Source organism: Chroicocephalus ridibundus, chromosome 10 (assembly GCF_963924245.1).
Source record: "Chroicocephalus ridibundus chromosome 10, bChrRid1.1, whole genome shotgun sequence".
Taxonomy (NCBI): Eukaryota; Metazoa; Chordata; class Aves; order Charadriiformes; family Laridae; genus Chroicocephalus; species Chroicocephalus ridibundus.
This window is the reverse complement of record NC_086293.1, coordinates 733,868-747,010: the sequence shown is the minus strand read 5'-3', so window position 1 is coordinate 747,010 and position 13,143 is coordinate 733,868. Positions and strand designations below refer to the sequence as shown.

The 13,143-nt window shown below is 54.9% G+C and overlaps 1 protein-coding gene across 2 annotated transcripts in view; it reads right to left on the bottom strand.

Annotated features, from left to right (window-relative positions):
• SUSD3 (sushi domain containing 3) overlaps window positions 1-10,466 on the bottom strand; it is a 36,952-nt gene extending 26,486 nt beyond the window's left edge. Inside the window, exons 1-2 of one of the 2 annotated variants that reach the window (XM_063347641.1) lie at window positions 9,908-10,046; window positions 7,783-7,992 (exon numbers count right to left, since the gene is read on the bottom strand). Coding sequence is in view for 1 of the 2 variants with exons in the window: in XM_063347640.1 (XP_063203710.1) it covers window positions 9,908-9,989 (82 nt within the window). In the remaining variant the exon portion in view is untranslated. Of the gene's footprint in view, window positions 1-7,782; window positions 7,993-9,907 lie in introns of both variants that reach the window. The other variant, XM_063347640.1, reaches the window with a different exon arrangement.
• Window positions 10,467-13,143: the final 2,677 nt, after the last annotated feature.

The window sequence follows — 13,143 nt, the reverse complement described above, 5'->3', positions numbered from 1 at the left end:
CTGATCGTCTCCCCTCTTTGTCATTCTAAAGCAGATAATAAATAAACTACTTATTTGCACAGTGCAGAGTTTGTGGCCTAGACTCTGAAACAAAGATCCCCAAAAGAATAAAATTAAGAGGACTAAATTGAAATGAGCTTTTCACCTGCACTACAGCTGAGACCCTGAATGTATACCAAACGTCCTGGAACAGACAGACCCGACGGACAGGTGATTGCAGCGGGACACAGCCGAAATCCACCGCTCCGGAGAGCCGAGTCCCAGCACGCCGTCCCCACGCGGCAGCGAGGGGTCCGGCCCTGGCTGCGCTTGCCTCCGAACTCTGTTAGCACGGCTTCTTGCATAATAAGCATTGGTATTTATAAGAAGGAGAACAGAAGTAACCGGTTACACAATACCACAGTCTTCTACAGATGGTCCTGAGCCTCCCCCGTGCATCTCTGCATCCACAGTCTCCAGAGAGCTTCAAATCCAAAGCAAGATGTGAGTGTCGCCCCAGGATCTGTCACCCCGTCTTTAGGGAAAGCCAAACAGAATCAGGGATGTGAGAAATTAAACCACGACAAATGAATCCATCAGCTCTACTCTGAATTTGAAATGTGCAGGTCAGGAACCTGTTTCTGTATCATTTTCCTCCTCTTTGGGGAATAACAAAGACCAGGAGCATCCCCGCACTCTCCCTCTGCCGCCAGGTCCCTCTCTGTCCTCAGCCAGTCTTTGAGCAGCACGTCCTTGCTGCTGGAAGCGTCCTTCGTGAAACGTCAGGCTGGTGAGGTTGTAAGTTTATATTTTCAACTTTCATCATTATTTTTCCCCCATGCTCCTGAATAGTCTCTCATTTGTTAAACCTGTGCAGCCGACTGTAACATTTCTGCAGACAGCGCAAAGTGATACGTGGGCTCCATGAAGCACATCCTGTATATTTTCCAACGGAAAGTATGATGACCAGAAATGTTAAAATTTCCCCTTGTCCGTAGTGGAGATAAGAGATTATCTCGGGCCAATGCTCAACGCATTTTTCATCATCACGATAACTGCAAGAAAACAATCACTGCCAACTGGAAGTTAAGTAAATACGCTACAGAAGGCAAATGATTTGGGGAAATCATGGTTTCAGCACCCAACTCAGTATTTAGCACCTTGCTAACAAGGGCTGGGTATCAAGAGGAAAACAGACGAGTTTTACTTGCGCTCTGTCTTTGGCGAGCCCTCCTCCGTGCTCGGACGGTAGCCTGACACGAGCGAGCACCAACAACCGCGTCCAAGAGCAAAATTATCTCCGCGACCTCCCTTCGCACAGGGATGGTGACGGGCATTGCTGGGGTCTGGAGAAGGCTGCAGGCACCCACCTGTAGGAACCCGAATTGGAAAACAGGACCCTTTTGTCTGAAAGGGGATGCTCTGACAGAATCCTCTCTCTTGCTTTTGTTCCCTTTAAGACGCAGAAAGAAGAAAAAATGTCAAAACCACCCGGGCCGGGCAGTTCTAATACAAACACCTTATCAGCACTCATCCTATCAATGGGCCCAAGAAAAGGGCTCGCTGACAGAGAATCTTCAGCTCTGTGGCTTTTCACCTACAAAACGGTTTAGCGCCTCTAAGGAGCTCTGCAAAACCCTTCCGCTTTTTCTCTGCAGAGTACACTTTTTTTTTTTTTTAACACCTAAGTGGATCAATTTTATATTTACCCTGAAAGCCAGCTGGTAACAAATCCAACATTTTCTGGCTTCCCTTAATAATGATCAAAGTTTCGCCACCAAAATTACACATTTCAATAGATCTTCGGTAAACTGAGCAAGATTCAGATTTTACTGCGTCTTGCAGACGAGGAAAGTAAAACAGAGAGGAACCAGCTGCAACGTTGTCCATTAAGCTCTACAGATTCAATATAAAAACCACCGGTGGTTCGTTCTTCTGTCCCGCAGTGGGATGCACGGCCGAGCACGAGAGCTGGGCAGAGCCGAGTGAAGAATCTCAGTATTTAAAGGGTACGGGATAGAAAATGATTATCTGGAGACACCTGATGGGGAAATGAGTCTAGGTACAGTGCCCCGGCAACACCAGGCATCTCCTGCTTGTAAGACCTGTCAGGTTTTCAACAGTTTATTTAATTTGCAATAGGCAGGGCTTCACGCAAAAGCGAGTCACTGGAGAAGCCAAAAGAAAACCTCAAACCTATTTTCACAGGGAAAGCAAGTGCTCGTTGGGAGCCACGGACAGAGGAAGGATGAAGGATGCCCGAGTGGACAGTTGGATGGGGCAGAGCCCCCTGCGCTGCCACCTTCGGGGACCCCTCCTGCAACATCCCCCAGGAGGGCGGGCAGCATCCCCGCGCGTCTGTCACCCGCACCTGACGTGGTCCCACTCCTCGCCGCCAAGCCGGGCTCCCCGAGGAACGGAGCTCAGCCCGGCTGTGGGTTTGGCTGTGTACAGCCAGCGACGGCTCCGGGTTATCTGCCAGCAGCAACTGCTTGGGCTGGTTCGTCTACAGCGGCGCGCAAACATGCTCGGGGTAATGAATGTCGCTGATAAGAGCAGATGGCTCCCGATGATGGAGCTGGTGGCCTCTCGCTTCTGCGTGTTGTTTTCCAGGCTGGGCACAACCTCCGGGGATGGCAGAAATCCCTGCTGATGGGGGGGCACGAGCCTTGACCGAAAAATGCTGGAGTGGGAAGGGTCCAGAGCCAGGCAAAAACCCCTTCAGGCATTAGAAAATTCACCCCCAACGTGACATTTTAGGTGGACTAGAAATGCTTGCTACTTAACGCTCATTTGTTACACGCTCATTTCTGGCCAAAAAGCTCCAGAACGTAAGAATTACATTTGCACAAAGCCCTTTTTTGTAAAGAATATAGAAACTTCTCCGCCTTTTCTCTTTGAAACTTTCTTGTTTTAAAACAGACTATCGGATACAGGTTTGTTAGTTTTCTAGGTGAATTTCCAGCCATCCTGTTAAGAAAAAACAACCTGAATGCTGGAGATCTTGCCTGCATTTGCCGCCCCTGGCCAGCCTGTTCCGGCTTCTGCACATCCTTTTTCCTTCTCAATAGCAAACTGAAGCAGTTCCTGTACTTGGTTCGCTGCGTTAAGCTGCTAAATGTGCACCACAGAGCTGTGACCCGGCATTCACAACTGTCAGCAAGAATTTCTGTGAATAATTGATTTTTTTAGACACCAGTCTGAAAGAGTTAGCAATAGCATGCAATCTATTACGGTGATAGAAATCATTCACTGACTGAGAAACTAACGGCAAGATTTAAAAAACCTTCTCTGCGGTTTTATCACTTTTTATTTTTCTTTTTTTTCTTTTTTTTTTTTTTTAATGCTGCCAGGTTCGGCTTTCCTGTTCCTGGGCTTCACCCGTGACAGCAGAGGGGCACGCAGCCAGCAGCCTGCCCACGGACACAAAAGCAACCTGTAAAACCGCAACATGTGAAAGGCACGCAGCATCCTGCCAGAAATCGCTCAAGCACGGCAATGATTAACGGTACGAGTCAATGAGCACATCTGCTTTCGGCCTCCCTGGCCGTAGGAATCAGAGAGAGATGGCACGAAGATTGACGGGGATGCCAGGATGAGGACAGGGAACCAGTCCGTCGCGTTTGCTTTTTCCCATTAGAGAAGTCAATGATTGCGGGTGAGTTACACACGGGTGAGTTACGAGCAGATCAAAGGACAGCAGCCCCATGCCCTTCCCTTCCTTGTACTGCATATGTCTAAGAAACGAAGATCTGCATCAGATAATTCAGCTAAACCACTGGCAGCTTTTGGACGGCCGAAATACGGGGCAAGGATAGTCTCTGATTCGTATTTAAAATGAGGTAAAAAACCAGTCCCAATCTATATTTCTGTATTTGTCAATGATAATGGGCCAAACACCAGAGCCCTCTCTTGCCTACGCAAAACTGCCACTGGCTTCGTGGGGCACCTCTTTTAGAGCGAAGCGAGACCTGTGTGTCCTGTCCAGACGCCCCTTTTGACCTCCAACCAGGACACCGACCCACTAGTGAAGGTCACGGTCTCAGAGATGACTGCGGTTCGGAGCAGAAATCCCCCCGGGTGTAATTCTGCTCTTCTACACGCGGGCACAAATTTCTGCTCTCCCGGACAGGAGGAACCAAGCAGAACTCCCCCTTTCCACCTCCTTCAGCCACCCCAGCCCAAAACACCTTCCCCAACACCGTTCCCCAGCCCGCCCACGCGCTCAGGTTTTTGTACATCGTCTTCCCTTCACCTATGGCTCCTGGCCCCATTTTCACCCCTCCTCAAAATCCTGCCCTATCAAAGACCCTCTGCCGAGGAGACGTGTACATGCGAGCAGCACTGCGTTTGGCTTTATTTCATCCCAGAACTAATACTTAATAACCGCTTCCAGCCCCGTTAGAGGACGAGCAAGCATCCTCTTCCTTGACGAGTGTCTCTACCCACTGCCACGTCTCCCGGTTGGGCCACTGCGGCCGTGCTGGTGCCAGCGCCGCCGTCCCGAGCCACCTGGGGCTGTTGGGCCAGCACCTCTGCACCCAGAGAGGGTCTGGAAGGCGAGAGGGGCTCGCATCCGCTGGAAAAAGCTGGTAAGTAAATCAGGCACCAGCTCAACCCCATCTCCGAGACCCTCAACACAGACAGGAATTGATTTATTTTGGTGAGCGGTTTCTCGTTCTGCAACTTCTGCATTTCTCACTGTCATCTTAAAACAAAACGAAGCGTGCGAGAGGCAGACCTCCACCCAGACTGCAAAATCATCTCCCTGCCAATCTTTTGATCCACTGAGCTAGTCAAAACTGCTCCTCAGAGTGACACGCTTGCTTATCTGCAACTGCATTTGAAAGACGGCGTGTCAATAAAATGCCTAAATGCATCCTACATGTTGGCTTGTCCCCGTCAAATTACTGAAGGCAAGATTCTGTACTGCCAGGCACAGAAAAAGTCAGTGGCAATCGTGACTGAACAAGCGAAGTAGCGCTCATTTCAGCACAGTTAAAATTCTCTGTATTGCAGACGCGTGTTGGGAGCCCTGGCTTTCTCATGGGAGTCCGAAGACCTCCTGGCTCTGCCACGGCGGGAACAGCCAAACCGGCAGCGTTTGGGCCCTCCAAAATAGACCACGTTTCTGATCACAGAAACCCCAGAAAGGGCTGGATTATCTTTTGCCATTTGGGTGGGTTTCTTTCTGTGTTTTGAGGCTGACTTCTGATTTTCGAAATATCAGTGTTTCGGGTCCAAAACGGCCAGCTCACTTCATTCCCTAGCTGAAATTCAGAAGTCTAGACATAATTCATCTCTATAACCTAGGTAATTTAAGAGTAGGTAGGACAAAGTATTGGAGAATACCATAGGGAACAATCTTGCACCATGGAGGACTGTACCAGAAGACCTAATAACTTCCCCCCCGCCCCTGTTTTGTACCGTTCTAGAGTTTTTATGACAAGCACAAAAATTATTTCCTCAAAGCAATAACAACGCCTGGTGCAAACACCTAACCACCAAGATTAGCATCTTGCAGTACAGGACATAAAACCAATTAGCCGAAATCCTGCAACTGTCACTTCTTTCACCTTATTTAATAAAAGGTTTCACTTTGATCTCATGGGAGAAAAAGGAAGGAGAAATAACCCTGACGAAATTACAAGCCCATATACTCCAAGTTGTGTCACATTCGGTCTTGTGGAAATGGAAATTTGGGATTAATGTCTTCTTCCCCAGCCTAAAAACCGAGCCGCATCTCAGGATCACGGGAACAAGGCAAGAAACCTCCTTGCAGCCCTTCTGCAGAGCAGCAGTGCTCTTGGCTTTGAAGAGCAGCTTTGCTTTTGCTTTCCTGGAAGAGCAGCCGTAAGTTCTCAGTGACACGATTTCAGTTTCTGCGCTGGCACGGAGACTCACTTCAGAAAAAAAAGTTGCTCATAACAAAAGAGCAGACACCTTGAGTCACGCCAAAGATCCATCCAGCCTGGTACCTACACCCCGCCATGGCCACGAAGAGTCACCCAGAGCACAACCGAGCAAATACGTGGTGATACCACTTCCATCCTCCAGCAAACTGCAGCTTGTGTCTGTCCTAAGCCAGAGATCGCGTCTCTTCCCGTAAATGGTGTCTGCTACGTAATTTCTTCCACAGCTTGGGCTGGAGGCAGCGTTCGCAGCGTCCTGCAGCACGTTCCTCCTCAGCTTGGGCAGCTTCTCTTCTTCCCACGTTGGGAAGGCGGAGGGACGAAGCAGAACCACAACCACAGACAACAACCCAGCATTTATAACCTGGCTTGCGCCTGCCGTGTCTGTGTTTCTGTCCTACATTCCATTTGTCTGTGGCTGCACCGATGTGTCTGGAGATGGCACGTCGATGTTTGCAGAAGTACGTGCTACCCCGCTCTGGAAGAGCCGCAGGGCTGCGCTGCGGAGCGAGGCAGGAATCGCAGCGAAAACCAGGGTACCACCCTGGAAAAACAGAGGGCCAGAGGCCCCAGCCCCCCCAACACGGAGACTAAAAATAGCGATACGCCTTTGTTCCTTCTCATCTCTTTCCTGTTTCACCCAAAGAGCCCCCCTACAACCTGAGCAGCTTCAGAGGCAACAGCAGCTGAGCGAGACGGCAGCGGCTGGGCTGACGACAGCACCCCCGCTCCATGGCAGCTCCCGCAGGGCAGGAAAGAGCTCAGGTCACCGCTGACACGAGCACTTCAGCGTTCCAGAGGCTTTTCCAGATAATATAATGAGCCTGGCAAGAGAAGGTCGATGAGTATCTGTCCATAGTAAACCACTGCAGGAAGGCAGGGATGCTGTAACGCTGCCGTGACAGCAAAACAACCACGGTACGACACGGAACACATAAAAACATCTGTATCATTTAAAACTGTAAGGGGCTGAATTGAGGAAGGATTCTTCTCAGCTTCGAGACCTCTGCTGCACTCTCCCCCCGTCTCTGCCCTTCGGATACGGGGAATACCAGAGCGGCACGCCGACTTTCCCGCGGCGCAAGCCGGGCTCGCACAGCCTCTGCTGCCGGCGCTGCTGAACCTCGGCAAGCACAGGGCGGCACGGCTCTCCCTGCTCAAGGTGAGCCTGCCAGCGGGAGAAACCAGTCCTCAAAACGCAGGGAAAGCAGAGGGTGTTTGAATTTCACAGCCGTGTTTCAGGAAGCTCTAAGACCCTCCAAGTGCTACAGGCATCAGGCTGTGCCAAGGAACTTCGTTCAACCTCCCGCGTTCCCGCGTTAATTCAAAGGGCAATCTTGCCACTTTTTTTTTCTTTTTTTCACCCTCTGCAAAAGGAACGCATGAGGGAGTTTGTCCGTGCAAATGTTTGTTATCACCCTGTTGCTCGTGGCCTGAAATTTTACAAGGGGGACACTCAGTCAAAGCAGCATGAAAAATGATCGCCGACAACGACGCAACACAATGAAAGGCACTGTGTAACGGTTGTCATCAGCTTTCTCTAGAGGTCACTTCTCCAGCAAACAAATGCATAAATAACAGAGTCGCATTTAAATTAAGCGCCCTGAACAAGAGCTTAATTTAAAATTATACAAGAAGTAGTCATAATTTTAGCTAAGCCACACGGCCACCTAACTCAGTGCATTCGTAGTAACAAATGGATATTCACCCAAGGAGAAATCTGAAGGCCAAGACAAACCCCCATGAGTAGCGGGAGAGGTGAGGAGGGAGCAGGACACCCTGCAAAGGTCTGGCAAAGCCCCGTGTGCCAGCCCTGTCTCCCACCACAGACGCAGCAGCCCTGCAGGCGCAGCCGTGCCCCCATCCTGCCGACTCCACCCCGGCACCTTACCGAGAATTCCCGCTCCACACTTCTGGCGCGGCTAGTTTGGAAAAAATGGTGTTTGTTGTTCTGGTTGGAGACACAGATGAGAGAAGCCAGGTTTGTAGCTCTCTGAGGGATTAACTGAAGGAGGAATTCTAGTCTGAATGCCAAATTTTTTTTTGGTGGATCCTGCATTTCTGGGAGTTTTGCCACGGATCTACATCGGGCAAGATCATCCTAGGCAGGAACAGAAAGGCTGAGTGTAAGATGGGACACGCCACTTCCGAACCTCACCTTAATTGTGGGCAAACCCAGCTCCAGAAGACAATTTGACGCAACAAATAAACGCAGCCAAATAAACATGATTTTACAAAAGAAAAAAAGTCAATAATTAGTAACATTAGCATCAAACTAGAGCAACAGGGTCTACGCTTGCATTCGAGTTGTTCCTTCTTTAAGTAGGTTTCCCAGAACTTGTTTTGCATTTTTAAAATAAACTGCTCTATTAAATTCAAATTAAATGCACAGTTAAGCACATTCGGAGGACGCAATTTAAAGCATCGCTACACTGTTAGCCCAAACACGTCTGCTCATTTCCGTCAGCGTAACAAAACCAGGTCATCGATAAAGTCTACTAGGACCCTACGGGCAAACTAAATCGCAGGGATACGTGCGGACAGGCTGCGAAGGAGGTCCCTGCACTTCAGGAGCGCTCAGCCCTGCTTGCACTGAAGCCAGGGTGCCTACCCTGTGTCCTGCAGCACGGCAGGGACAGACCCGGGCCGGCAGCGCTGTGCCGACAGCAGCCCACCTGCACCGGGCTCCTTCCATCCCACCCACGACGAGCCCCCGCAGGCTCCTTCCATCCCACCTCGCTCCCAGGCCTCCGAGCTCGCCAGGGCTGCGAGCAGGCGGCTCCCACTGGCCGTCAGCTGCGATGGAAGGCCGCAGCCCCGGACCCCCAAACTGGCAGAGGCTGCCCCCCCGACAGCGTGCACATCCCGCGCGTGGCAGGGACAGACCCTCTATCAGCTCCTGTTGTCATCAAGTTAATCAGACTCATTCGACTCAGAGGTTTTGAAAGGATGTTATGATCCACACGATCAAATTGAATAACAAAAACGAGGGGGAAGAGAGAGAAAAGGACGCAGAAAAGCTTTGATTGGTTTCTCATTCCACTCCTCAGTGTGTTATCCTATCCCATCAAAACACCAACATCATCATTTTCTACCCAGTCAATTTACGTTTCTCCAGGGACGGCTTCTCTTTGAGGACCATCAGCTTCCAAAAGGCTGCGAGAAGATTCGTGCCCTGCCCCTTCCCTCTTTAGAAAGTACGCTGGATGCCACGTTCGCCACCGCTGCACCCCGGTGGCCGACTCCGAACTCCCATAAATTAATTCATCACAAATGAACCCTATTTAAGAGCGACGGAACCGCAGCGGAGGCCCAGGCAGCGGGGCTGCCCCCGGCCAGGCCCTCCAACGCCCGACCCCCCGCCTCGGGCCGCGTCCCCCCACCGCTCCCGGCGGCCCCGGGGGTGACCGGCCCCGGGGTGTGTGTGTGTGTGTGTGTGCTGCAGGGAGCCCCCCCCGGCCCTGAGAGCCCATCCCGGGGGTGCCTGGGCGGCCCGCACCCCGCCGGGCCCGCACCCCCGGGGTGCGCCGCAGCCTGTCCCCGCGGGGGCCGTCCCTTCCCCGCCCGGCTCCCGCAGCGCAGCCCCGGGTCCAGCCGCCGCCCGGCCCCCCGCCGAGCCCCCTCCCCTGGCCGGGCGGCTCCGGGACACCCGTTGTGTCCCCGAGAACTTCGGGGGGAGGGCGAGGTGCCGCCCTGTGCCCCGCGGCCGCAGGGACCGGCCCCGCCGCCGGCACAGGGGATAACGGGGAGGGTGACCTGCCCGGAGGGGGGGGGTCCGGAGCCGGAGGGGGGGAGATCCCGCTCCCCTTCCCGGGGGAAACCCACCTCTGTCCAGGGCGTCCCGCATCCTGCCCCGGGTACCCCGCATCCCTACGCGGAGGGGGGGGGTCCGCACCCTGCCCGGCTCCGGCGCTGCCCCCGCCGGCATCTCCCCGCTCCCGGTGCGGCGCAGGAGGGAACTTGTGCGCGGAGCCACGCGGGACCCCGCGGAGCCGAGGCCGGGGCCGCGCTCGTACCTGTGTATCCGCGGGGGCCGCCGTCCCGCCCGGGCGCGGCGGTGCGCGGTTCGTCCAGCCCCGGCGCCGTGGCTGCCGGCATGGCTCCGCCGAGCCCCGCCGCGCCGCCCCAGCAGGTGCAGCCCTCGCCCGCCTCCGCCCGCCGCCGCCGGGGCCGAGCCGGGCCGGGCCGGGGGGGGCCGGGCCGCCGTCCCGCGGGAGCCGCCGCCGCCGCCGCCGCCGCGGCCCCTCCGCCGGCAGCGCGGAGCGGGAGGGGGAGGAGCGGGAGGCGGCAGGCGGGAGGCGGCGGCCGCTCGGGGCTGGCGGGAGCCCGGGCGCCGCCGGAGCGCTTCCCCTGCGCGCTGCGGCCCCGGGGCACCGGGCAGCGCCCCGCTGTGACACCCCCCCGGCGGCCGCCCCCACCGGCACCCGGGGCTCGGCCCGGCCTCCCCCGACCCGCACGGCTCCCCTGGAGCGGCCTGGCGGGGGTGCGGCACCGCTGCCCCCGCTGCCTGCTCTGCTTCCCCCACCCCCAGCCGCTGCCTGCGATTCTCCTGCCCGCTGCCTGCCCTGCCCGCTGCCTGCCCTCCCCCGCCCGCTGCCTGCCCCCCCGCTGCCTGCGGTTCCCCTGCCTGCTGCCTGCCCTCCCCCGCTGCCTGCCCTGCCTGCTCCTCACTACCTGCTGCCCCCCCAATGCCCGCCCTGGCTGCCCCCCGCTTCCTGCTCTGCCTGCTGCCTGCCCTGCTTGCCGTCCCCTGCCTGCTGCCTGCCCCCCCGCTGCCTGCGGTTCCCCTGCTTTGTGCCTGGCCCCCCGCTGCCTGCCCTGCCTGCTGCTCCCACCTTGCCTGCTGTCGCCCCGCGCCTGCTCTGGCTGCCCCCTGCTTCCTGCTCTGCCTGCTGTGCCCCCGCTGCCTGCCCTGCCTACTGCCCACCCTGCCTGCTCCCTGCTGCCCGCCCTGCCTACTGCCCACCCTGCCTGCTCCCTGCTGCCCGCCCTGCCTACTGCCCACCCTGCCTGCTCCCTGCTGCCCGCCCTGCCTACTGCCCACCCTGCCTGCTCCCTGCTGCCCGCCCTGCCTGCTGCCCGCCCCGCCTGTCTCCTGGCCCCCAGTGCACCCGGGCCGGTGCTCGCAGCTTGCAGAGCCTCCGGTGGGGCCAGCTGGTCTCATGGGTCTTGGTCTTCTCATTCCAAACATGCTGCCCACCGTCCTTGTGCCGTTATCTGCCAGCAGCTGCACCTCTCACATGCACGCAGCTTCTGGTCTTCAAAGTTGTGTTCTTTTTCACTGGGATCGGAAACTGAACTCCCTGGATAGTGCCAAGATCCATCATCTTACTACCTGGGAGCTGGACGGCGCACACCAACACGCAGAGGCTCTTCAGTGACGCCCAAAGGCCCTGCGCTCCCTCTGGGTGTGGTATGGTGCCTGTCACCTCCTGGCCGTACCCACCTGCAGTCACTCACTACCTGCGGCGGGGGAGCGTGGGTCCCAGCAGCGCTGGGTGAGGTGGCTGACGTGCTGACACTGGTAGTAGAGTCAGAATCGAACTTCAGTGGTTTACACCGTGTGTCCAGGAAAAGCAAGAGGAGGAACAGCAGGCTCTTCTGAAGGAGCTCCGCGTGTTGGTGCTGAGCATATGGGCTGGGGCCCACACTAAGCACTGCGGCTATTAACACTCACTCCGCCTGTTTTACCCTCTCATTTTTTTTCCGTGTGGAATTAGAAGAAAAAAAGTCTGCAGGAGCAGATTGGAGAGACGAAATTCCAAGATGCACCAAGCCCAAATAGACTTGAGAAAAATCTCCTAAGGCTCTCCTGGCAGCACCGCATGGAGTAGGACCGTACCCAAGGGTAGTGGTGGCACCGCTGCTCTGTGCTACTGGACATCACACTCCTCCCTGTGAGCTTATATTGCAAGTATAAAGGACTGTTATTTCCATGTCTACAACTAAAATACATTTTAAAAGTGACACTTGGTCACATTATAGCAAAAGAACAGCCTTTTTCAAAATGCTGCAGCTTATGAATTAGGTCTGTGTTTTCAGTAATGCCAAATACCCATCAATCGAATTTAAGTCAGCAATGAACCATAGCTCCGCGATCAAGTCCTTCATGTCTGCGAGGCCAGAGGAATACCCCACATCAGTGACTTTTTCCTTAAGCCCTTGTTACCGCAACTGCTGTTACAAAGTTGAACACAACGGTGTTGCAAGTCCAGTCTTCCCTTACAGGCACTTACAGAAGCAGTATCTGAATCCCACTCACCTCATGGCGACATCTAGCTTTTCTTTGTAATGGAAATGATAACCCACCTGAGGTGCTTTTGCTTATTGGGCCCTGGAGCCCCCGCAGGCAAAGAGCTCCCCTGGCCCTGGCTGCCCCCTCCCAGGGGTTAACTCACCTCCCCGGATTCAGGGACAGGGCTTGTTGGGGGACAGGGGGACCTAGTGCTTGCCATCAGCGGAAGTCTTGCTCATGAAGGACACGGAGCTGTTGGAGCGGGGCCAGAGGAGGCCCCGGAGATGCTGGGAGGGCTGGAGCCCCTCTGCTGGGAGGACAGGCTGAGAGAGCTGGGGGGGTTCAGCCTGGAGAAGAGAAGGCTCCAGGGAGACCTTCCAGCCCCTTCCAGGCCCTAAAGGGGCTCCAGGAAAGCTGGGGAGGGACTCTGGAGCAGGGAGGGGAGCGATAAGACAAGGGGTGACGGTTTTAAACTGAAAGAGGGGACATTTAGGTGAGATCTGAGGAAGAAATTCTTTGGTGTGAGGATGGTGAGCCCCTGGCCCAGGTTGCCCAGAGAAGCTGTGGCTGCCCCATCCCTGGAGGGGTTCAAGGCCAGGTTGGACGGGGCTTGGAGCAGCCTGGTCTGATGGGAGGTGTCCCTGCCCAGGGCAGGGGGGTGGAACGAGATGGTCTTTAAGGTCCCTTCCAGCCCAAACCATTCTATGATTCTGTGATTCTATGATGTTAATGAAGAAGGTGGCCAGTTCCATTGACTCAACGTCTACAATCCTTACTCAAAATCCAGCTGTAATGAAGGGGGATTTTGCCCAAGTAAGGTGCTGTCATCTGCCGTCATCAACAATGGTGACATGATTTCGCTTTTAAAGCCACCCCTCCCACGCAAACACACTGAATTTAGTATAAAAAAATCTCACCAGTATAGTGGGAACACACACAAGAAAAAAAGGTGAGAGAGAAGGAAGAGAACAGAGAGCGCGTCTTAAAAATGATGGAAGTTCCCACGCTGCAGCCCCG